Consider the following 27156-nt stretch of genomic DNA (forward strand, 5'->3'; position numbering starts at 1 on the left):
AGAAAAAAATGCATAAATATTTTTTTTTATTACCTGCTACAGTATTTAAAGTTTGGCCCTAATATTTAGTTATGCCCTTTTTAGCCTTTTAAAGATTAATCAAAGCCTTTTGGTATACTTAATATCCAGGGAAAAATGTTGTCTCCTGAAGCATTCCTGTTTTTCATGATATCATGGTCAACCTAATAAGGGAATAATGTAGATTTTATAATTATTGTTTGTGTGCTGTTGCTAAATAATGGAATATATTGACTGTTGAGACACTGGACAAGTGCTCCAGATTGAGCTGAACTGAATTTAACTTAAATTCTTTTCTGTAACATGCCAGAGTTTAGTTGTATGGCCATTTTGGATTTAAACAAATGTTCACTGCCTGACATACTGTTTTTATTAAGATGGGAACAACCACATTAAAAACAAGTTTTGTTTTGGATAACTTTTAACCAACAATGTAAAAGTATTCTTACAATTGCCAGTGGTATGTGAGCAGGGTAAAATGTTCAGCAGCCTTCAGCAAGCTGTTTTTTTTCAGTTGCTGTGAGCACATTGTGAGCTTAATTCAAAGTCTCTGATTGAGATGGAATCAAACACAATCAAGAGTGAATAAGACATAAGTGTAGTAAAGTGAGATGTTTAATTATAAATGGCAGTTAGCTAGTTTGGAAGAGAAGGTGGGTAATGTAAAGTGCCTACTTGACCTTGTATATTCACAATTAAGTGAAACCAGTGCTTTTTTTTTTTTTGGAACTTTGTGCTCTAAGATGAGTGGGAAAATATAATGTGGATCAAATGAATAGTGTAGCTATTTGTGTTCTCCAATTTATATCAACATTGCAAAGAGAGAACAGCCACCACAGCTGCCACTGTGTCTATGCCAGACGAAATATGCATGGAAAAAATACCATATTTATTGCAGAGCATGGCAAAACTGTTAGAGGACTGAAATGTTTCTCTTGAGGAAGTTGTGCCATCTTCCTTTTCATCTACTTAGAAAATATGCAGTATGTCTATTGGCTGGATTTTATTTATAATCTGAAAAGAAGTGGGAAATAATAGTTTATGGGCTCAGTTTCTTTAAAAGTGTACATTTTATTTTAAGTTATTTCATTACTTGATTTTATTGTTTCTGTGTGGTAAAGTGGGGTCCACGGCTGAGAAAGGTGGCAGTTTTATAAATAAATAGTTCTAATTGCCACACTCGCGTCTCTGGATGGGGGGGTGTGGTATCATGGTGAGAGCGGTTCCCATGTGCGATGTGGGAGTGGATGGCCCTGCACTTAGTACACATGTGCAGGATCACTTACAATGCTAATTGGCGCCAGGAGCTGCTGATTGCCACAGCTGTGTCACATCCCTGTTTTTAAAGGGAAGCACAAGTGTGAGATGGGAGGGGGGAGGTGACGGGACCAATTGGAGAAGGATCGAGACGAAAAATAGACTGGCCAGTATAGACGCAAAGAGGGTTAGAAAGAAATGGAAGACAGAGGCAGAGATGGAGAGCGTAAGCACCTAGGCTGAATGGAGTGAGGCAGGTGGTCGGGAGTGAGCCTCAAGGCTGTGGAAGCCAGAGGCTATGAAAATGGCAATCCTATTGAGCACTTTCTGGGGAGTAGGAGTGGCCTAATTGACGGCATCTCCCTGCAAGGGCCAAAGGTGAGCAGCCGGATAGGTATGTAAGGCTCGACAGGTTGCCCTGTGTACGCTAAGGGAAGGGTGTCAGGGAAAGGAGCTCCAATATGAAGGCTGACTAAACCTAGCATCTCTCATGTCCTTATCCTCTTTGGACCTTGTAGAAGGAGGAGACGCCTGCCGATAGGTGCACAAGGAAGCATTGGGGCTCACTGTTTTTTGGGACTGTCTCTGGTTTAAATGGATTATTTATTGACCTGTTTTTAACCTTCACCAGCACCTTTTCATTTTAAAGGATTGTTTATTTATTGGACACTTGTTGAAGCACTGCACAATTTGTTTGGGCACTTTTGTTTTTGAATTGTCTTTTGTTAAAAGTGCCGTTCACTTTTTCACCTGTACCCCTTAGTTTGTTTGTGTTTTGTCCTCCTTTGCCAAGCTTATCTGGTTACATTATCGATGGTGTCAGGTTCAGGAGGCTCCCAGACAATCTTTGTGGTAGCTTGCATTTTGTTTCTGCACTTCTTCACTTGTCCTCTATTACTTGTTCCCATATAGTTCCCACGACTGATATTTGCTCGATTATGATTATGTTATTGCACTGTCTTTTTAAGAAGCTCATTAAGTTTCTGTATTGTTTACACATTATATTTAACATGAAGGAGATGCAATTTTCTTTTCAGTTTTTGCACTATAGTTATTCTTTTGTCGTAGCAAAAGGAAGCATTTGACATTTGCTCATGTGATGTGTTCATTGAAAGGTGTTCATTGTTTGCATTATTTTTTATAATATAGAAGTTTTCCACAAATTAAATTTCATGTTAAGTAATTGTAGTTTTTATAATAACACCTGGTCCAAAGTTTCAGTTTTAGAAATGCATCTTGGTTTATCCATGCTGAATGATAACATTCAGCAACCAAGAAAAACTTTGCAAAATAATTAATGATCTTTTTGTCATCTAGTACACCATCAAAACCTTTACATTTTTTTCTGTATAATTTTAATTGTGCTTTATTGATTATTTTGATTCTTATTTTTGGGAGGCTAAAATTATTAAAAAGTTCATTTTTTAAAACTTTCCATAAATTAAAATGCAATTAATCAAAATGAAACAAAATAAGATGAAATAATAGTGCATTAGGTTTTCGTCTTATGATACAAAAATTATTAGTTTTGTACAGATTTTGATGATCTCTCTTAGATAAATATGAGATTCATATATTTTTAAAATTATTAAGTATATAAGAAATACTGTGGAGACAATACTTTTAGAAAATGTATGACTTCTGCCAGACAGATGTATATTTTTGCATTTTCACATCTGACCTTATCATTTTTTAAGAAACAACTGTGTAGAACATTTTTGATAGATTAGATAGATAGATTAGATAGATAGATAGATAGATACTTTATTAATTCCAAGGGGAAATTCACATACTCCAGCAGCAGCATACTGATTAAAAAACAATATTAAATTAAAGAGTGATAAAAATGCAGGTATAACAGACTGTAACTTTGTATAATGTTAACGTTTACCCCCCCAGGTGGAACTGAAGAGTTGCATAGTGTGGGGGAGGAACAATCTCCTCAGTCTGTCAGTGGAGCAGGACAGTGACAGCAGTCTGTCGCTGAAGCTGCTCCTCTGTCTGGAGATGATACTGTTCAGTGGATGCACTGAATTCTCCATGATTATCCACTGTGTAGAACATTGTTATCCTCTGTCTCTAATGATTGACCTTGGACAATGTTGACAGGACCTTGGCTATATTCATATAGGTCTATTTTACTCAAAATTTCCATTATACTACAAACAGTGTTATTCAGGTATTCTATTTTCATCCCTCATATCTATGACAAACATGCTAGGTGACTCTGCTTTTGCCCATTGTGAAGTCTTTGCAGTGTTCTAGCATCCCATCCAGGGTTGGTTTATGCTTTCCATCAAATGCTGCCAAGAATGGCTTCATGACTCAACATGAAGTCCTCTAATGGAAAAAGCGGTTTAGGAAATAAATAGATGAATACTTCAAACAAATATAGAAACATTAGCCTGATTTAGCACACAGCTATCATTTGTACAAATAAAATTTGTCATAGCTTTATAAATAAATTTCCTAAGGGCCAGCAGGTACTGCACATTAACAATGAGGGCCTTTTGGAATGGTAATATAACCTTGCTCTGCAAAACTGAATATAAAAGGTTAAGGGTAATGTAACATCTCCTTCGTTACATTACAGTGGCATGGAGGGAGTTAGGAAAAGGATGCATTAGTGCACAAAATAGCTTTATTCCCATGCTTAAAGGATGCGTAAATAGAAAATGTTTACAATCTAGTCTTCATCGGGTGTGACTGGAAAGGAAGGAACAGATTATGTTTATATGATGGGGGGTGTGGGGGGGCTTGGACAAAGCTGGATGGAGGCAAAAGTGAAGAAATACTAGAGAGGGTACCAAAAAGCAGCCATTGATTAAAACATTAAATTTTGGTGCTGAACAAAAGTTGTGATCCATATCATAACGTAAGTTTAAAAAGTGTCCTTAAAGCCCTATGAAAGAACACAAATAGAGAGAGACATATGTGGCTACACTGCAAAAAATGAAATCTTAACAAGCCAGACAATCTTGAAAAGAAATAATAGATCTTGTTTTTTTATTTTAAGAATAATTGACTTGAGTAGATTTGTATGTGTAAGATATATAATCTCATTTTTAGAAAATTTAACAAGTTAACAAGTTAAACTTTCTCACTATATTGGCAGATAATTTTGCTTGATTCTAATACCTGCAAAAAATCAGTGTGAAAAAATGAGAAAAAATAAATAAAAAACAAGAAAAGGTATTAGAATCAAGCAAAATTATCTGCCAATATAGTGAGAAAGTTTAACTTGTTAACTTGTTAAATTTTCTAAAAATGAGATTATATATCTTACACATACAAATCTAGTCAAGTCAGTTATTCTTAAAATAAAAAAACAAGATCTATTATTTCTTTTCAAGATTGTCTGGCTTGTTAAGATTTCATTTTTTGCAGTGTACTATATGTTCAAGGAATGTTAAATGTTCCAAAGTAGACTTTGTAAGATCTGTGATCTTAATTGATTTAAAATCTTCCTTAAAAAACATGCAAGCCATTTGTCTGTTTTAGCCATTTAGATTGATGGGCACTTGTGGTAATGCTCAGCCTTTACAATTTAAGTAAGAATAGCTCTAAACTGAACATTTCTGTTGTAAGACTAAAAGTAAGCCAGCTTAAAAGAATGTTGCTTACCATTTTGTGTTATAGGCACTGCCATGGGAGTGATGGGCTGTCTTGGGGGTGCACACTGCAGGGCACGGTATGTCTGAGCACTCAGGGAACCAGTGTGATCTCCCCTGTAGATATTCACCTTTACGTTCCAGTGTCCTCACAGCTAATCTGTTGTGGGCGTTTTGTGGGGTGAACCCTGGAAGAAAAAGCTGGCTTTAGTGACTGAGATTGTGTAAGGGAGGGGGACCCCATAATTTAAAAAAATACGCTTATTTATCGAAGCAAAGGCTTTGGCATGCATGAGCTCTGCACAGCCGCTCACTGTAAATGGGGATTATGTGTGCAACAGACAGATGTTGGATTTTAAATAGATGCTGCATGACATGAATGCACCAGGATCTGATGTAATGAGTGGAGTAGATGTGGTGGAGGTTTGGCTGGTTAATCTTGCCAGTTATATTTAACACTAGAATTACCAGAGTCTACGAAAAAACTCGTAGATCCGGGCCACCTTAAAACTATTCGCACCTCTCCGCCAGCGTCCTTTGTCCTCTAAATGTGCCGATAAAAACAAGCTGCAAGCAGCCGGCTATTCCATCCCCCCACCGACTTAGAATGTGCACGAGCATCTCCCAGCTCATGCCTTGAGTTTTAGAGTGGAAATAATAGATTGTTATTTGGAACACACGCATTTCATGTGTGTTCCTTTTCTACAGTAATCTGTGTAAACACATTGTTAAAACAGAAGCTTTTTCATATTTTAGTAATAAATGTTACAAAATGTAGGCATACACTATAGAATGTATGAAGCTTGAAGTCCAAACATCAAATAAACACTTTCACAAAAGGTTCAAGAACAATACAACAGCTTCCGCGGCATAGCGGTAAGATTTGCTGTCTCAGAGCGCAGCAGGCTTACTGTCCCCCAGAGACCTGAGTTAAATTCCCCGGTGAGGAGAAAGTGTTATTTTTTTTTCTTTTTAACCTCAAACGGACATAAAATTTATAAATTGGTATGCACTGTCAGTTAATGAGATTGTTATATTTTCATGTGGGATGCTCCTTTTAAAATATTAACAATTGAGACTGCAACTAACATGAACAAGTGTCCTTATAACTGTTATTTTTAAGATCCATAACACACAGAGAGAGCACTGCGTAATAGAGAGACAGACAGGCAGAAAAGTCACTAGATATATAAATTAACAGGGAAGGCACATGCACTGAAAGAAAAAAAAGATCAACATGTGCGTTGATCCTACTGCACTGAATAAGCTCATGCGCTCTCATATACCCCCTCCTGATCTGACTCCAAGTAACAGCGCAAGTACAGACGCAAACCAAGTGTATGTGTGTACTGTATAATATTAACAAAAAGAGCAGCTTACTACTGAAAACGGCAAATATAGGAGTGAGTGGGGATCGAACCGGACACTCTTGATCACACTTGGTTTGCGTCTGTACTTGCACTGTTACTTAGTGTCAGATTGGAGGTGTGATGTTAGAGCGCGTGAGCTTATTCAGTGCTGCAAAATCAAAGCACATGTTGATCTTTTTTTTTCTTTCAGTAATAGCGCCAGCATAAATCCACACCCAATCTGATGCTGTTCGTTTTCAAATAATATTGCATTAGTGCGATGATGTTTTCACATATAGTCTCTTTCTTTCAGGTGTGTAATAGAAACCACAGCATAGAGAGAAGTGTGTACAGTACATTGTAACAAGTACACACGTTGTAAATGTAGGAAAGACGATCCTTGTGTGTGTGTGAACAGTTAACATTTGAATCTGATGATTGCATATAGCGCTGAAGTTACTGCTCTGTACTATTCTATCCTCTGCATGTCCTGGAGTACAAAAGAAACAGCATACAGCAACATGTGGGGACTGGGAAGATCGGGGAAAAAAAGCACTCAGTCACTGTATTATGTGAATGAATTATGCATTATGCAAATGAATATGAATAATATGAATAATGTTGCATCCGTGCCACAAAGTTTTCCGAAATGTACTATACAGGTCATAAAACGAATAATTCCAAATATCATATATACCTACGTCTGTGTTATTTTTTTTTTTTTGACATCATACACCATAAGGTGCACACTAATTCAGCACGAGCAGGAACACTCAATAAAACTGAATAAAAAAAAATCAAGTGACAGTGAGATACGAAGAAGGCAGATTCACCAGCGTTTGTGTGTCAGCTTTAATCCCTCCAGATGAGAGAATGTCCAGTTCCATTGTCTCAAAACACCACTCACATCTCCAGTTATTCCGTTTCAAATAAAAAATAACAGCGTCAGATCCCTGGGTAGGGGGGTGGTAGTATGTATTGTGAATCGTGATTTAGAGAGAATAAAAGTTTAAAAAAAAAAAAAAAAAACCTTAACTTTTACAAGACCTATAAATGCACACTGTGTGTTACAGACGCAAACCAAATGTATGTGTGTACTGTATAATATTAACAAAAACAGCAGCTCACTACTGAAAATGGCAAATATAGGAGGCAGTGGGGTTTGAACCAGGGACTCTTGATTACAAGTCAGCAAACCTTAACGCTACGCCACTGAAGCTGTTATCTCTTCCTTGAACCTTTTGTGAAAGTGTTTACTTGATCTTTGGACTTGAGGCTTTATACATTATATAGTTTATGCCTACATTTTGTCATTTACTACTAAAATACGAAAAACGTTTCGTTTTAAAAATGTCTTTACACAGATTACTGTAGAAACGGAACACACATGAAATGCATGTGTTCCAAATAACAATATTTCCACTCTAAAACTCCAGCAGTTGAGTCACTCCCAGATAATCGAACAAGGCATGATTTGGGAAAACTTATTGAACGTTCTGCGATGGTGGGGGATGGAATAGCCGGCTGCTTGCTGCTCATCTTAATCAGCACATTTTGAAGACAAAAGACACTGGCAGAGAGGTGAGAACGGTTTTAAGGTGGGCCGGATCTACGAGTTTTTTCGTAGACTCTTGTAATTCTAGTGTTAAGGAGTTGCCAGCCAAAAGGGGGTCATCAGTAGACCTAGAAGGTGAGGCAGGAATAAGTACTGCTGTGGTATACAGGGAGCAGTTGTTTTTATTTTCTTGATGGCTTTGTAATTATCTCTTGTACATATATACCTCCGTGTGATAGTTTTGTTGGAGATATATATAAATATTTGGTTTTGGGATAGTTTTCTTTTGGGATTGGCGCAATTGTTTTTCTTTTTTGTATACACACACACACACACACACACACACACACACACACACACACACACACACACACACACGTAAATATTTATCTCAATTTTACTCTTTTGAGGAGCTACCTGTGCCCATTTCAAAGAAGGAAGACTTTATTTTTTTTTTGTTTGGGTAGTTTTTGCATACTATTGGAGTGTATTGTACCTACTGTAAATACACACTATTTTTGTTTGTCCTTTTTATTTATGTTTACTTTTTGTTGGAGTGTCAGTGCCAAAGCACTGTGAATCAAAGCCTTCCTGACACTGCTTTATTTTTGTTGTACAGCACTCTTGTTGTAAGCTTGCACCTTCGAATTTGGTCTGTGCCTCTTCTCTCCTCTGATCCTGTTCAGTTCATGATGCATCAGTTATCCAAAATGTAGGTTGGGGCCACTTCATCTTTATATAAGATATTACACCATTTTTTGCAAGAAATTCAGCAAAGAAATTTTTTCGACTGGCAAGAAGCCTATTTTATATTCTGAAATTGTTTCAGTGGCACCAAAAAGATTGTATTGTTGGTAGCATACACTTCTTGCAAGTGATGTACAGAGTCTCCTGTTAGGAAAAAAAATTCCCTGCAAGGAAAGTGGTACAGCCTTGTGAAGTGAGTATAAGTTCCATAGGAGATGAAAGAAAATCATAAATGAATGAATTAAAAATGTACCTGATGAAGGACCCATCTGCAAAATGGGGACTTTTTTTAATGACTAGTGGGGGAAGTAGAGTTACAAGTGGAAAAGGAGGATAGCAGGCGTGCAGGTTTCATTTCTTGTGTTCCTCTTTGAATGGATGCTGTAAGGCCTGCTCCTCCTGACTTTGTTGAGTGTGCTCTCCAAAATATGGCAAGGGTGTATGCTCTATAAATGAAAAAAACTCCTCATGCTGAGTGCTTTATTATGGAATTCAACTTCATTGCTACACATTTGAGGAATGGTGAAGAAGGAAGAGAGTTTTTACGTTTCATGGATGTGAAAAACTGTATAAAGAACTATCTGAATCAGTTGGCTTGTAGTATACAAAGGTGTTTACTCCTGAAAAGCTAATATAGGTGATGTCAGTTAATGATGGTGTTGTGGTAGATACATTGACTGTAAGCCTGAGTGATGTCTGGAAACTGAAAAATTGGATAATAAATTCCTGAAGCTGGAATCTGAAGCAGGAGCGAGCACCAGCTTAGTTGGCTTTTGTACAGGTCAGGTGTATTTCAGTGAAACACCAGATGAATACTTAAGTACACTACAGAAAGTTTGCATTTCTGTCCTTGTATATTATTTTTATCTTCTGTGTGATGGTAATATTTACATATTTTTTTCTTTCTTTAAGAGATGCACAGAAGTAATAACACAAAACACAGTGCAAAAGATAATCTTCAGAGAAACATTCCTTGCCTTAATATTTCTATTCTGCTGTACATTTATACTGACCTGGGGTGGAACATCCAGATAATGTAACATTTCTCTATGACTAAATTTTCTTATCAGGTTAATTGAAAATACTTTCTGAATTAATTGCTTAATTGTTTTACACAGAATTGCACAGTTTGCTTTTGCCTTATTATTATTATTTATTTTTTTAGCTTTTCGCTTCAAGGGACCTCAGCAAGTAATGTTTGTTGAAAACTTAACTGATGTTGTTATCAGCCAACTGCCTAATTTCTGGAAGTTGTGGATTTCCTACGTTAATGGGAGCTTATTCAGTGAGGTATTACTTGATTTACTGAAGATATTTTTTCTAATTTTTTCTAATTTAGTTACTGCTTCCATGTCCATGTTCATATTTTGGCTCTGTTTTGGTAGAGTAAATGTTTAGGTCATTATTTGATAAAAGGGTAGATACCACAAACCTTATAGAAAAATGTCAGTGCTCAGGTTTAATACTGTTAACCTCTTGTACATGTGTTAGTTACAACTTACTCTTTTATTATTTTATAATTATAGACTGGTGAAAAATCTGGTCAAGTTGAGAAATCTAAGAAAAATGCAAGGCAAAAACAAAATGACTTCAAGGTAAGCAATAATGGACTATAAAGAACCTCTCCTTTCTAGATTTTGCATTAAAACAAACATTTAAGTGTGTAAAAAACTATATAATTCAGACAGCCTATCATATATACAGACACACACACACACACACACATACATACATATAGATATAGATATATATACTTAGTGCACAGGTGCAGGATTGCCTGTGATGCCAGGAGCTGCTGATTGCCGAAGCTGTGCCACACCTTCTTCTTTTTCTTTCGGCTGCTCCCATTAGGGTTTGTCACAGCGGATCATCTTCTTCCATATCTTGCTGTCCTCTGCATCTTGCTCTGTTACACCCATCACCTGCATGTCCTCTCTCACCACATCCATAAACCTTCGCTTAGGCCTTTCTCTCTTGCTCTTCCCTGGCAGCTCTATCCTTAGCATCCTTCTTCCAATATACCCAGCATCTCTCCTCTGCACATGTCCAAACCAACGCAATCTCGCCCCTCTCACTTTGTCTCCCAACCGTCCATCTTGAGCTGACCCTCTAATGTACTCATTTCTAATTCTATCCATCCTTGTCACGCCCAGTGCAAATCTTAGAATCTTTAACTCTGCTACGTCCAGCTCTGTCCCCTGCATTCTGGTCAGTGCCACCGTCTCCAACCCATATAACATAGCTGGTCTCACTACTGTCCTGTAGACCTTCCCTTTCACGTTTGCTGATACCCGCCTGTCACAAATTACTCCTGACACTCTTCTCCACACATTCCACCCTGCCTGCACTCTCTTTTTCACCTCTCTTCCACAATCCCCATTACTCTGTACTGTTGATCCCAAGTATTTAAACTCATCCACCTTCACCGACTCTACTCCCTGCATCCTCACCATTCCACTGACCTCCCTCTCATTTACACACATGTATTCTGTCTTGTTCCTGCTGACCTTCATTCCTCTCCTGTCTAGAGCATATCTCCACCTCTCCAGGGTCTCCTCAACCTGCTCCCTACTATCGCTACAGATCACAATGTCATCAGCAAACATCATAGTCCACGGGGACTCCTGTCCAATTCCGTCTGTCAACCTGTCCATCCCTATTGCAAATAATAAAGGGCTCAGAGCCGATGCCTGATGTAATCCCACCTCCAACTTGAATGCATCCGTCACTCCTACCTCAGACCTCACCACTGTCACACTTCCCTTGTACATATCCTGTACAACTCTTACATACTTCTCTGCCACTCCCGACTTCCTCATACAATACCACAACTCCTCTCGAGGCACCCTGTCATATGCTTTCTCCAGGTCCACAAAGATGCAATGTAACTCCTTAAGGCCTTCTCTATACTTCTCCATCAACATCCTCAGAGCAAACATTGCATCTGTGGTGCTCTTTCTTGGCATGAAACCATACTGCTGCACACTAATCATCACCTCACTTCTTAACCTAGCTTTCACTACTCTTTCCCATAACTTTATGCTGTAGCTCATCAATTTTATTCCCCTGTAGTTACTGCAGTCCTGTACATACCCCTTATCCTTAAATATCGGCACCAGTACACTTCTTCTCCACTCCTCAGGCATCCTCTCACTTTCCAAGATTCTATTAAACAATCTGGTTAAAAATTCCACTGCCATCTCTCCTAAACACCTCCATGCTTCCATAGGTATGTCATCTGGTCCAATGGCCTTTCCATTTTTCATCCTCTTCAAAACTGTCCTTACTTCCTCCTTGCTAATCCGTTGCACTTCCTGATTCACTATCTCCACATCATCCAACCTCTTCTCTCTCTTGTTCTCTTCACTTCATTCAGCCTCTCAAAGTACTCTTTCCATCTGCTCAACATACTCTCCTCGCTTATGTGTACGTTTCCCTCTTTATCCTTTATCACCCTAACCTGCTGCACATCTTTCTTAGCTGGCTCCCTCTGTCTAGCCAATCTGTACAGGTCCTTTTCTCCCTCCTTAATGTCCAACGTCTCATACAACTCATCATACGCCTTTTCTTTAGCCTTCGCCACCTCTCTCTTCACCTTGTGCCTTATCTCCTTGTACTCTTGTCTACTTTCTGCATCTCTCTGACTATCCCACTTCTTCTTTGCCATCCACTTCCTCTGTATACTCTCCTGTACTTTCCCATTCCACCACCAGGTTTCCTTTTCCTCCTTCCTCTTTCCAGATGTCACGCCAATCACCCTTCTTGCTGTCACCCTTACTACATCTGCTGTAGTTTCCCAGCTGTCTGGTAACTGTTCACTACCACCCAGTGCCGGTGTCACCTCCTCCCTAAACTCAACCTTGCAGTCTTCCTTTTCAACTTCCACCATTTGATCCATGGCTCTGCCCTCACTCTCTTCCTCTTCTTGATCTCAAACGTCATCCTACAGACCACCATCCTATGCTGCTTAACTATACTTTCCCCTGCCACCACTTTGCAGTCTTCAATCTCCTTCAGATCAACTCCTCTGCATAGGATGTAATCTACATGTGTGCATCTTCTTCCACTCTTGTACGTAACCCTATTTTTCTCCCTCTTCTTAAAATGCGTATTCACCACAGCCATATCCATCCTTTTGGCAAAATCCACTATCCTCTGATCTGCTTTGTTCATCTCCTTGACACCATACCTACCCATCACCTCCTCGTCTCCACTGTTCCCTTCACCAACATGCCCATTGAAATCTGCTCCAATCACCACTTTCTGTCCCTTGGGTACACTGTTCATTACTTCATCCAACTCACTCCAAAAATCTTCTTTCTCACCCATTGCACACCCAACTTGCGGTGCATCATCACACCTCCAATTCCCAGCTTCATAATCATTACTCTGCCTGGTACTCTTTTCACTTCCAAAACACTCTTGACATACTGTTCCTTCAGAATAACTCCTACCCCATTTCTCCTCTCATCCACACCATGATAGAACAATTTGAATCCACCTCTAATCCATCTGGCCTTACTCCCCTTCCATTTAGTGTCTTGCACGCACAATATATCAACCTTCCTTCTCTCCATCATATCTGCTAAATCTGTCCCTTTACCAGTCATACTGCCAACATTCAAAGTTCCTACCCTCAGTTCCACTCTCTTTACTTTCCTCCTGCCTCTGGACACATCTCCCCCATCTTCTTCTCCTTCGGCCAACTGTAGCCCAATTTCCGTCAGCACCCTGTTGGCTAACAGTACTGGTGGCAGTCATTATTAACCCGGGGCTCAACCGATCCGGTATGGAAATTTGTATTATTGTCTGCATGTTGATTTGGCAAAATTTTACACAGGATGCCCTCCATTTATCCGGGCTTGCGACTGTTTGTGCATCCCCTGTGGCTGGGTTTGCATCTCCTGTGCCTGGGTTTTAAAAAGAATTTTAAAAAGAAATGCGCAAGTGTTAGAGGGGGACAGAACAAAAAGTAAGGGAAAGATTGAGGCTGATTAGAAAAAGAGTGAAAATAAATAAGAGAGGAGGTTAATGGTGGAGAGCGATAGAAAGCAGGAGACAGAGGGAGCTGGTGTGTGTGGTCGAGCGAGAGTGAGAAGGCAGGCGGGAGGAAAGTCCCTAGCAGTGTGTGTGAATTTTGCTCAGAGATTGATGGCCACTCCAGCTAAGTGACCTAGGAGCTGGAGTGGCTGGAACATTGCTCAGTTGGAGCAACTCGCCGAAGAGAGGCAGTATGGCTGCAGGGGAGTGAGATGCTCAGAGATATTCTGCGGGTGATGCCATGGACTACAGAGGGGGACTGTTCAGTTGGGTTCAAGTCGGGGCTCTGGCTGGGCAACTCAGATACATTCACGGGGTTGTTCCTGAGACACTATTGTTTTGCTTTGTGCTTAGAGTCATTGTCATATTGGAAGATGTATCTGTTCAATCTGAGTTCCAGAGCTCTATGGGGCATGTTTTCATTAAGGATATCTCTGTACTTTGCTCTATTAAACTTTCCCCATACCCTGACTAGTCTCACAGTACCCAATACCACAGAATGATGCTGCCACCACCATGCTTTATCGTTGGAATGGGGCTGTGCAGGTGATGAGCTGTGCCTTATAAACAGTAATTACTGGGGCTATTCAGTTAAATCTTGGTTTCATCAGAACAGAGCATCTTATTTCTCAAAATCCTTTAGGTGCCTTTTTGTAAAGTTCCATTGGCTTTTAGTAAAGCAAGTTTTCCATCTGGCCACTCTGCAATAACACCCAGATCAGTGGAGTGTTGCAGTGATGGTTTTCCTGGATGTTTCACCTATTTCCACACAAGTTCTCTGGAGTGATACTTCTGTTTTTTATTTTTAATAAATTTGCAAGATTTTCTAAACTCCTGGTTTTTTTTTGTTCTTTGTTTTGCCTTATGCAATTTCTTGTATTAGGAATTTGTTAGTTTTCGCATACCTCTTGGGGTCAGAGCACAGGGTCAGCCATTGTACAGCGCCCCTGAAGCAATTTAAGGGCCTTGCTCAAGGGCCCAGCAGAGTAGGCTCTCTTTTGGCAGTGACAGGGATTCGAACCGGCAACCTTTGGGATACCAGCGCAGATCCTTGGCCTCAGAGCCACCACTCCGCTTTGTCATTTTGGTGTCTTGAGTGTTGCTTCATGAGAGAAAAAAGTTTATTTAAGCAATTTTAGCATAAGTCTGCAACAAAACAAAATGTGCAAAAACTTAAGGGGTCTGAATACTTACTGAATATACCGTATATATTTTGTTTATAAATCTCTGGCCAACATATGTGTGAGGTCAGTGGATGGATGGGTGCAAGATTTTCCTTAATATACCTTGCTTTGTTTTAATTGTGGTGTGACTATATATCACACATTTGAACTTTAAGATCTAGAAGTGTAAGCATAGTTTGAACCAGTCTTTTTAGAAAGTTTATTTGAAAAGATTCCAGAAAGTACACATTTTTGTAACTAACAGTATGTGACAGATAGGGGACACCACTGAATACCAGTCCCTGGATACAACTCACAGACAGTCACAGGCTCAAAATAGAGGCCTTTATTATAAAAATACCTCACAAAAGGTTTATCTCATGTTACACAAGCACAAGTAGAAACAAAATTCTTTTTCTTTCTTCCTTCCTTCTGTCTCTTCTCTGTCTTTCCACCTCCTTCCAGTGAGTGTTGCCTTCCTTCCTCCTGACTCTGTCTCCCTGGAAGAGGTTGGACAGCTTCCTTTTATGGCTGACCCGAAAGTACTTCCAGTGCCAGGGCATAGCCCAAAGGAAGCACTTCTGGGTCAGGAGTCAGTCCTGAAAAGTAGGGATTTTGAATCCTTGCAGCACCCCCTAGCGGCACCCTTGGGACCCAGTTAGACCAATTCTCTGCACTACAAGTCTCATCATGCCCCGCAGGGTTCCACATGATTATTCCGGTCTTGGGATGCTGCCATCTTGTGGATGGGGGATAAAAACATTAGGAGTGTCCCCCGACTACTCCCTTATCTTGGTCTCCCATCTGCTTAAGGTCTCTTGCTCATCCCGGCCAGGGTTCCAGATAATACTGCTTGGCACTTCAGTTTTTATATGAAGTGTTTTGTTTTTTCTGCTATATTTTCTGTCATAATTAAGTTAAATAAATTTAGTGTAAGAGTATAAACTATTTGTAAACCACTTGTGGTTCCATGTTAAACAGGCTTAATTCAGAACTTTTTGGCTGTTATCATTCCTGCTGGCTGTAGCTGAATGTTGAAATGTTCTGTTTGGTAGAAGGCTGACAGTAAGATTATTTTACAAAATAACAGTACATTTTACAGTTTATTTATTTTACAGCAAATGATTCAGGAAGTCATGCATTCTTTGGTGAAGCTCATCCGTGGTGCTCTTTTGCCATTCAGTCTAAGTCAGTTGGAGCAGAAACAGTATGGTGGATGGGAGCTAAAGTCTGAACTTTCAGGACAATGGTTAACCTATGTTATTCATACCGTAAGGTAGGAACTAACTTACAAGCAATATAGAACTGAAATTTATGTACATTTGCTATGCCTTTTTGAAGTACTTCTCATTTTTAAAGTATATAGATCCAGAATTTAAGCAAACCTCAAAAAAGAAATAAATTGTGTCTGTGTATGTGTATGTATGTGTATAAACATATACAGTATCTCACAAAGTGAGTACACCCCTCACATTTTTGTAAATATTTTATTATATCTTTTCATGGGACAACACTGAAGATATGACACTTTGATACAATGTAAAGTTGTCAGTGTGCAGCTTGTATAATAGTGTAAATTTGCTGTCCCCTCAAAATACAGTTAGGTCCATAAATATTTGGACAGAGACAACTTTTTTCTAATTTTGGTTCTGTACATTACCACAATGAATTTTAAATGAAACAACTCGGGTGCAGTTGAAGTGCAGACTTTCAGAACCAAAATTAGAAAAAAGTTGTCTCTATCCAAATATTTATGGACCTGTGTATATATATAAATATATATATATATATATATATATATATATATATATATATATGTGTGTGTGTGTGTGTGTGTGTGTGTGTGTGTGTATACGTACATACATACATACATATATATATATATATACATACATACATACATACATACATACATACATCCATCCATCCATCCATCCATTATCCAACCCGCTGAATCCAAACACAGGGTCACGGGGGTCTGCTGGAGCCAATCCCAGCCAACACAGGGCACAAGGCAGGGAACCAATCCTGGGCAGGGTGCCAACCCACCGCAGGACACATACATACATATATATATATATATATATATATATATATATATATATATATATATATATATATATATATATATATATATACATACAGTGGTGTGAAAAACTATTTGCCCCCTTCCTGATTTCTTATTCTTTTGCATGTTTGTCACACAAAATGTTTCTGATCATCAAACACATTTAACCATTAGTCAAATATAACACAAGTAAACACAAAATGCGGTTTGTAAATGGTGGTTTTTATTATTTAGGGAGAAAAAAAAATCCAAACCTACATGGCCCTGTGTGAAAAAGTAATTGCCCCCCGAACCTAATAACTGGTTGGGCCACCCTTAGCAGCAATAACTGCAATCAAGCGTTTGCGATAACTTGCAATGAGTCTTTTACAGCACTCTGGAGGAATTTTGGCCCACTCATCTTTGCAAAATTGTTGTAATTCAGCTTTATTTGAGGGTTTTCTAGCATGAACCGCCTTTTTAAGGTCATGCCATAGCATCTCAATTGGATTCAGGTCAGGACTTTGACTAGGCCACTCCAAAGTCTTCATTTTGTTTTTCTTCAGCCATTCAGAGGTGGATTTGCTGGTGTGTTTTGGGTCATTGTCCTGTTGCAGCACCCAAGATCGCTTCAGCTTGAGTTGACGAACAGATGGCCGGACATTCTCCTTCAGGATTTTTTGGTAGACAGTAGAATTCATGGTTCCATCTATCACAGCAAGCCTTCCAGGTCCTGAAGCAGCAAAACAACCCCAGACCATCACACTACCACCACCATATTTTACTGTTGGTATGATGTTCTTTTTCTGAAATGCTGTGTTCCTTTTATGCCAGATGTAACGGGACATTTGCCTTCCAAAAAGTTCAACTTTTGACTCATCAGTCCAAAAGGTATTTTCCCAAAAGTCTTGGCAATCATTGAGATGTTTCTTAGCAAAATTGAGACGAGCCCTAATGTTCTTTTTGCTTAACAGTGGTTTGCGTCTTGGAAATCTGCCATGCAGGCCGTTTTTGCCCAGTCTCTTTCTTATGGTGGAGTCGTGAACACTGACCTTAATTGAGGCAAGTGAGGCCTGCAGTTCTTTAGACGTTGTCCTGGGGTCTTTTGTGACCTCTCGGATGAGTCGTCTCTGCGCTCTTGGGGTAATTTTGGTCGGCCGGCCACTCCTGGGAAGGTTCACCACTGTTCCATGTTTTTGCCATTTGTGGATAATGGCTCTCACTGTGGTTCGCTGGAGTCCCAAAGCTTTAGAAATGGCTTTATAACCTTTACCAGACTGATAGATCTCAATTACTTCTGTTCTCATTTGTTCCTGAATTTCTTTGGATCTTGGCATGATGTCTAGCTTTTGAGGTGCTTTTGGTCTACTTCTCTGTGTCAGGCAGCTCCTATTTAAGTGATTTCTTGATTGAAACAGGTGTGGCAGTAATCAGGCCTGGGGGTGGCTATGGAAATTGAACTCAGGTGTGATACACCACAGTTAGGTTATTTTTTAACAAGGGGGCAATTACTTTTTCACACAGGGCCATGTAGGTTTGGATTTTTTTTCTCCCTAAATAATAAAAACCATCATTTAAAAACTGCATTTTGTGTTTACTTGTGTTATATTTGACTAATGGTTAAATGTGTTTGATGATCAGAAACATTTTGTGTAACAAACATGCAAAAGAATAAGAAATCAGGAAGGGGGCAAATAGTTTTTCACACCACTGTACATATATATATCCATCCATCCATCCATTTCCCAACCCGCTGAATCCAAACACAGGGTCACGGGGGTCTGCTGGAGCCAATCCCAGCCAACACAGGGCACAAGGCAGGGAACCAATCCCGGGCAGGGTGCCAACCCACCGCAGGACACACACAAACACACCCACACACCAAGCACACACTAGGGCCAATTTAGAATCGCCAATCCACCTAACCTGCATGTCTTTGGACTGTGGGAGGAAACCGGAGCGCCCGGAGGAATCCCACGCAGACACGGGGAGAACATGCAAACTCCACGCAGGGAGGACCCGGGAAGTGAACCCGGGTCCCCAGATCTCCGAACTGCGAGGCAGCAGCGCTACCCACTGCGCCACCGTGCCGCCCCATATATATATATATACATATATTTATATATATATATATGTATATATATATTTATATATATATATATTTATATATATATATATGTATATATATATTTATATATATATGTATATATATATTTATATACGTATATATATATATTTATATACGTATATATATATATATATATATATATATATATATACGTATATATATATATATATATAATATATATATATATATATATATATATATACGTATATATATATATATATATAATATATATATACAGTGATCCCTCGCTATATCGCGCTTCGCCTTTCGCGGCATCACTCCATCGCGGATTTTATATGTAAGCATATTTAAATATATATCGCGGATTTTTCGCTGCTTCGCGGGTTTCTGCGGACAATGGGTCTTTTAATTTCTGGTACATGCTTCCTCAGTTGGTTTGCCCAGTTGATTTCATACAAGGGACGCTATTGGCAGATGGCTGAGAAGCTACCCAACTTACTTTCTCTCTCTCTCTCTCTCTCTTGCGCTGACGTAGGGGGGTGTGAGCAGGGGGGCTGTTCGCACACCTAGACGATAGGGACGTTGCTACCTTCTGTGTGCAGCTGCTTCCTGAAGGACATGCTGCACAGTGCTTCGCATACTTAAAAGCTCAAAGGGCACGTATTGATTTTTGACTTTGTTTTTCTCTGGCTCTCTCTCTCTCCCTGCTCCTGACGGAGGGGGTGTGAGCTGCCGCCTTCAACAGCTTTGTACCGGCGGTGCTTCGCATACAGCCCTATTGATTTTTTTTTTTGACTGCTTGCTTTGTTCTCTCTCTCTCTCCTGACGCGCACTCCTTTGAAAAGGAAGATATGTTTGCATTCTTTTAATTGTGAGACAGAACTGTCATCTCTGTCTTGTCATGGAGCACAGTTTAAACTTTTGAAAAAGAGACAAATGTTTGTTTGCAGTGTTTGAATAACGTTCCTGTCTCTCTACAACCTCCTGTGTTTCTGCGCAAATCTGTGACCCAAGCATGACAATATAAAAATAACCATATAAACATATGGTTTCTACTTCGCGGATTTTCTTATTTCGCGGGTGGCTCTGGAACGGAACCATGGCTGGTGTGAGTGAGTTTCTAAACTCTTGTGGGATTGCACCCAACAGGACGACACACGGAAGAGTGTCCCAAAGCAATCGCAGTCTCCCAGCGCTGTAGCAGTTCTCCGTAAAAGCGAATCCGAAAAGATCGTGGACATGCTGTAAGCGGCTGCTGTCAATGGGTGATACAAAGAACAAGGGACATTATAAATGTGCAGGGCCCTGCCTGACTGCTGTGTCTGTGTATAAATAACCGGAGCTGTTGCCGTTTCAAGCTGAATAAAGCTTGTGTTGCTAAAGTACTGAGACTCAGCTTCGTGTTTTAGGGTGCAAGATGGGGACTCGCACATCACAGCACACACACACACACACGAGCGCGCGCCGTATAGCATGTGCTATAAGCGCCTGCCGTCAATGGGTGATACAAGAAACAAGGAACATTATAAATGTGCAGGGCCCTGCCTGACTGCTCTGTCTATGTATAAATAACCTCGCTGTTGCTGTTTCAAGCTGAATAAAGCTCGTGTTGCTAAAGTACTGAGACTCAGCTTCGTGTTTTAGGGTGCAAGACGGGGACTCGCATGTCACAGCACACACACACACACACACACACGAGCGCGCGCCGTATAGCGTGTGCTATAAGCGCCTGCCGTCAATGGGTGATACAAGGAACATTATAAATGTGCAGGGCCCTGCTTGACTGCTGTTTCTGTGTATAAATAACCAAGCTGTTGATGTTTCAAGCTGAATAAAGCTTGTGTTGCTAAAGTACTGAGACTCAGCTTTGTGTTTTAGGGTGCAAGACGGGGACTTGCACGTCACAGCACACACGCGCACGCGAGCACACACACACACACACACGCGCGCGCGTGCACACAGTCACAATGCTAATGCTGTAGTAAACACTATACGCTCGTACGGATGTTGACTATATGAGTGAGGCACGCCGACTCAGACAGAGAATAGGAGATGATTGCCCACAATCCCGCAGTGAGAGAGAGAGAAGAACCATCAGCTCAGTTGTGATTACATAACGCTCAGCAGACAAACTACTCGTACTGCAAGACCTCGCTCGTTTATCAAGTCAAAATTTATTAAAAATTTTTGCTCGTCTTGCAAAACACTCATAAACCAAGTTACTCGCAAACCGAGGTTCCACTGTGTGTGTGTATATATATATATATATATATATATATATATATATGTATATATATATATATATGTATGTATATATATATATGTATGTATATATATATATGTATGTATATATATATATATGTATGTATATATATATATATGTATGTATATATATATATATATATATATATGTATGTATATATGTATCTAAATCAAATCAATATTTGGTGTTACTACCTTTTGCCTTCAAACCAGCATCAATTCTTATAGGTAAACTTGCACAAATTCAGGGATTTTGTAGGATTATAGTCAGGTGTATGATCAACCAATTATACCAAACAGGTGCTAATGATCATCAATGTCACACGTAGGTTGAAACACAGTCATTAACTGAAACAGAAACAGCTGTGTAGGAGGGTTAAATCTGGGTGAGGAACAGCCAAACTCTGCTACCAAGGTGAGGTTGTGGAAGACAGTTTCATGTCATGGCAAGGTTGAGCACAGCAACAAGACACAAGGTAGTTATACTGCATCAGCAAGGTCTCTCCCAGAGAAAGATTTCAAAGCAGACTGGGGTTTCAAGATGTACTGTTCAAGGTCTTTTGAAGAAGCACAAAGAAACGGGCAACGTTGAGGATCGTAGACGCAGTGGTCGGCCAAGGAAACTTAATGCAGCAGATGAAAGACACATCTAGCTTATTACCCTTTGAAATCAGAAGATGTCCAGCAGTGCCATCAGCTCAGAACTGGCAGAAACCAGTGGGATCCAGGTACACCCATCTACTGTCCAGAGAGGTCTGGCCAGAAGTGGCCTTCATGGAAGAGTTGCAGCCAAAAAGCCCTACCTCCGACGTGGAAACAAGGCCAAGCGACTCAAGTATGCACGAAAACATAGGAACTGGGGTGCAGAAAAATGGAAGCAGGTGCTCTGGACTGATGAGTCAAAATTTGAAATATTTGGCTGTAGCAGAAGGCAGTTTGTTTGTTGAAGGGCTGGAGAGCGGTACAATAATGAGTGTCTGCAGGCAACAGTGAAGCATGGTGGAGGTTCCGTGAATGTTTGGAGCTGCATTTCTGCAAATGGAGTTGGAGATTTGGTCAGGATTAATGGTGTTCTCAATGTTGAGAAATACAGGCAGATACTTATCCATCATGCATTACCATCAGGGAGGCGTATGATTGGCCCCAAATTTATTCTGCAGCAGGACAACGACCCCAAACATACAGCCAAAGTCATTAAGAACTATCTTCAGCGTAAAGAAGAACAAGGTCCTGGAAGTGATGGTATGGCCCCCACAGAGCCCTGATCTCAACATCATCGAGTGTGTCTTACATGAAGAGACAGAAGGATGTGAGGAAGCCTACATCCACAGAAGATATGTGGTTAGTTCTCCAAGATGTTTGGAACAACCTACCAGTCGAGTTCTTTCAAAAACTGTGTGTAAGTGTACCTAGAAGAATTGATGCTGTTTTAAAGGCAAGGGGTGGTCACACCAAATATTTATTTGATTTACATTTCTTTTTTGTTCATTCACTGCATTTTGTTGATTGATGAAAATAAATGATTGACACTCCCATTTTTGAAAGCATTTTTTGTTTACAGCATTTTTTCACACCTGCCTAAAACTTTTGCACAGTACTGTATATATATGTATGTGTATGTATATACACACATACACGTTATAAATATATTCTTTGACTTGTGTATAGTCATTTCCTTTCAGTTTAGTTTTACTTTTAGTGGAAAGGCTCAGATAACTACATATTTTTATAATAATAACAATAGACAAAAATCTTTTTTTAATTTATCTGTCATTATAATTTAGAGCTGGCTTTTAACAGCAGAAAGGTTGACATAAAGGAAGATGAGAGATATTGGTTGAGAAGGGGAGAACAATATATATAATCTTGAGCTGATAGATTTCCAGGAGACATTGCACTTGCACTTGCACATTTGACTGACATGGGTCTTATTCATGATTTGGTTAAACAGTGTTATAACATTTAAGCTAAGTTAATTATAGTTGAGACCGCATAACTTACAAGGGATCGCATCTGCTTTTCTGGCATGGGATTTGCTACAGTGAAAGTAGCAATAAGTGTACATCCAAAACATTAATTAGTTCTTCCATTTTATAACCTATTTTAAATCATGTCAGTGCCATTCCTGCAATATTCAGGATCGTAATGCCATTGTCTTCTAGTATTCACATCAAGCAAGCAATACTATAATGTTTATTGGTTATAATCTGTACAGCAGAAGATGAATACTCATATTCACTCACATGCTAAATCTTTATCAGTGCACCATTACCATTGCTATACTACTAAAAGCTGTTTCTGGACTCTTATTGTAAGAATCACCAAGTAAATGCTTTTTTATACTAACCACTAATGTTAAATGACTGTTTTGTTATATGGGTAATGCAAAGTGGTTGGTTTAATTCAGCGTAGTTTATTCAAAAGTGATATTGACATTGTTTGTATTCAGATACAATAAGCAGTACAGATAGGTGTAGAATAGTTTTATTTGTCTTTCTTTTCACGACACATGCAACAGAATGTAAAAGAAAAATGAAGAGTTGAAAAAAAGGTGTTACCCTAAATAAAACTTAATAATAAAGTTTTCATTTGTAACAATACATTTAATTGTGTTTTCCATGCAATTTTTAAAGGTCAAGCTATGAAGCACTAGCTGCATTGGGAATACCCAATGACCAGCGTAGTTTATTCAAAAGTGATATTGACATTGTTTGTATTCAGATACAATAAGCAGTACAGATAGGTGTAGAATAGTTTTATTTGTCTTTCTTTTCACGAAACATGCAACAGAATGTAAAAGAAAAATGAAGAGTTGAAAAAAAGGTGTTGCCTTAAGTAAAACTTAATAATAAAGTTTTCATTTGTAACAATACATTTAATTGTGTTTTCCATGCAATTTTTAAAGGTCAAGCTATGAAGCACTAGCTGCATTGGAAATACCCAATGACCTACTGCAGGTTATCCAGGATCTAATCCTGGACCTCAGAATTCGTTGTCTAATGGTGACATTGCAGCAGACTACAGAAGGTGAGAACCTATTAAGCAAAAACTTTAATGAAGATTTTCTTAACGAATCTTGTTTTAATAGTTTTAAGTAAACTGAATTATTCTAAGTGATTTGCTATTTAACTTTCCTAAAATCTACTGTCATTTTTTTGAGATCACATTTTTGTAAGATGTTTTGTTACGTGTAAATACAAGTTTTTAGATGAACATCTAAAAGACTGAGCTGAAGCAAAAATTTTACTTTTTTTTTTATTAAACATTTTATTCATTTTATTAAAATCAAATAACATTACATACACGCAAGTCAAGTTTAACAAACTAGGTTCAAAGCAGATCAATCCCCACCCATGAGAAAGAGAGCTAGGTCAACAGAGTAAAACTATAATAATAGTAAAAATATGTAAATAAATTAATCAAAATAAATAGAATAAAAAAGAGGGGAGAGAATCTGCTTCCTCAACTTAAATGCTTATTCTAAAATGTTATTGATTAGATCCTGCCAAGTTTTGAAAAAGTTTTGTATAGATCCTAGATAGTGAGAATTAGATTTTTTCCAATTTTAGATAATACAGTAATCCCTCCTAGATCGCGGGGGTTGCGTTCCAGAACCCCCGCGAAAGGTGAAAATCCGCGAAGTAGAAACCATATGTTTATATGGTTATTTTTATATTGTCATGCTTGGGTCACAGATTTGCACAGAAACACAGGAAGTTGTAGAGAGACAGGAACTTTATTCAAACACTGCAAACAAACATTTGTCTCTTTTTCAAAAGTTTAAACTGTGCTCCATGACAAGACAGAAATGACAGTTCCGTCTCACAATTAAAAGAATGCAAACATATCTTCCTCTTCAAAAGAGTGCACATCAGGAGCAGAGAATGTCAGATAGAGAGAGAAAAGCAAACAAATCAATAGGGCTGTTTGGCTTTTAAGTATGCGAAGCACCGCGGCACAAAGCAGTTGCAATGAAGGCGGCAGCTCACACCCCCTCCGTCAGGAGCAGAGAATGTCAGAGAGCGAGAGAGAGACAGTGAAAAACAAACAAGCAAAAATCAATACGTTCCCTTTGAGCTTTTAAGTATGCGAAGCACTGTGCAGCATGTCGCTACACGAAGCAGCTGCACAGAAGGGAGCAACGTGAAAGTAATCTTTCAGCATTTTTAGACGAGCGTCCGTATCGTCTAGGTGTGCGAACAGCCCCCCTGCTCACACCCCCTCCGTCAGGAGCAGAGAATGTCAGAGCGAGAGAGAGAGAGAGAAAAGTAAGTTGGGTAGCTTCTCAGCCATCTGCCAGTAGTGTCCCTTGTATGAAATCAACTAGGCAAACCAACTGAGGAAGCATGTACCAGAAATTAAAAGACCCATTGTCCGCAGAAATCTGCGAACCAGCAAAAAATCTGCGATATATATTTAAATATGCTTACATATAAAATCCGCGATAGAGTGAAGCCGCGAAAGTCAAAGCGCGATATAGCGAGGGATTACTGTATACAACATCAGTTACCCACTGACTTAAAAGAAGTGAGTTAGCATTCTTCCAGTTGAGCAAGATAAGTCTACTTACCAGTAATGAAATAAAGGCAATTACAGTTTATTTGTCCTTCTCCACTTCAAGCCCATTTGGAAGTACACCAAACACAGCTGTTAGTGGATTAGGAGGGATTGTGACAACAAGGCTGTCTGTCTGATAGGCATTTAAAGATTTTGGTCCAAAATGAAGTTAATTTGGTGCAGGCCCAAAACATGTGACCCAATGAGGCTGGAACTTGATTGCAACGATTGCCGGTTGGATCTTGCCCTGGAAACATTTTGGACAATTTTAAACGAGACAAATGCAATTGATATATAATTTTAAGTTGCATAGTTGTTGTTTTGTGCATATGGCACTCAAGTGAATTCTGTGCATTGCTACCTTCCACTCCTTTTCTGAGGTGTTGAGTGAGATATCCTTTTCCCCCTGTACTCTGGAATCTTTGAAAGGGAGAGACTTTAAAATGTTTTTATATATTATGGAAATGCTACCTGAGTCCTCAAGACTGATCGATATTTTTTCTGGAATAGTGGTAGGTGGGAGGTGAGGGAAATTGGGAAAGTTTTGTTTAACAAAGTTTCTAATTTGAAGGTAGTAAAAGAAATATACTGCTGGAGAGTTAAATTTAGAGTGTAATTATTCGTAGGATGCAAAGGCATTGTCTGTGTACAGATCTCTAAGTGATTTTATCCTGAACGTTTTCCAGATATTAGAAACTGCATACATTTGAGAGGGTGGAAAATGTTGGTTCTCGTGCAGAGGTGCCAAAGATTAAAGCTTCACTCTCTTAAAATTCTTCCAACATTGGTTCCATATTCTGAGCGAGTAAAGCACATTTAGGTTGTTAGTATAGTGGCGATGACTTGTACTTATTTGGGATAGAAAGTAAGGAATATAAAGAAGTACAGCAGGATTTTATTTCTATTGCGTACCAAGCCTGTGTCTGTTCATCTATTTGTGTCTGTGTTCAGGATTTTATAGCTTGTATATTCGTTGCCCAGTAATACAATTGAAAGTTAGGTAGAGCCATGCCACCTTCTGCCTTAGGTCTTTGTAGGGTCGCCATTTGGATACGTGGATGTTTTGAATTCCAAATAAATGAGGTTATGGTTGAATCTAATTTCTTAAAAATGATTTTTGATGTATATTGGAATGATTTGAAATAGAAAAACAGGCTTAGGAAGGATGTTTATCTTGACAATGTTAATTCTTCCAGCTAAAGTGAGATGGAGGGTTGACTAGATAGATAAATAGATACTTTATTAATCCCAAGGAGAAATTCACATACTCCAGCAGCAGCATACTGATACAAAAAAAAAAACAATATTAAATTAAAGAATTGATAACAATGCAGGTAAAAAAGAGAAAAATAAAAGTAGAAAAATAAAGTCGTACACGGAGCTGCTGAAAAGGCTGACTATCTATGCAATACTTAATTTTTCCCGTGCCTACAGCAAACTTTTGTTGATAAAGATCTTTAT

The 27156-nt window shown here is 39.0% G+C and overlaps 1 protein-coding gene across 2 annotated transcripts in view; it reads left to right on the top strand.

Moving 5' to 3' along the window:
- The window catches only part of exoc2 (exocyst complex component 2), a 340160-nt gene that overhangs the window by 158657 nt on the left and 154347 nt on the right, over positions 1-27156 (top strand). For both annotated transcript variants that reach the window (XM_028803998.2, XM_028803999.2), the window contains exons 13-16: positions 9703-9827; positions 10064-10132; positions 15859-16016; positions 24044-24165. In XM_028803998.2, coding sequence (XP_028659831.1) covers positions 9703-9827; positions 10064-10132; positions 15859-16016; positions 24044-24165 — 474 coding nt within the window. The remainder of the gene's footprint in view (positions 1-9702; positions 9828-10063; positions 10133-15858; positions 16017-24043; positions 24166-27156) is intronic.

This window comes from Erpetoichthys calabaricus, chromosome 6 (genome assembly GCF_900747795.2).
Source record: "Erpetoichthys calabaricus chromosome 6, fErpCal1.3, whole genome shotgun sequence".
Lineage (NCBI taxonomy): Eukaryota > Metazoa > Chordata > Cladistia > Polypteriformes > Polypteridae > Erpetoichthys > Erpetoichthys calabaricus.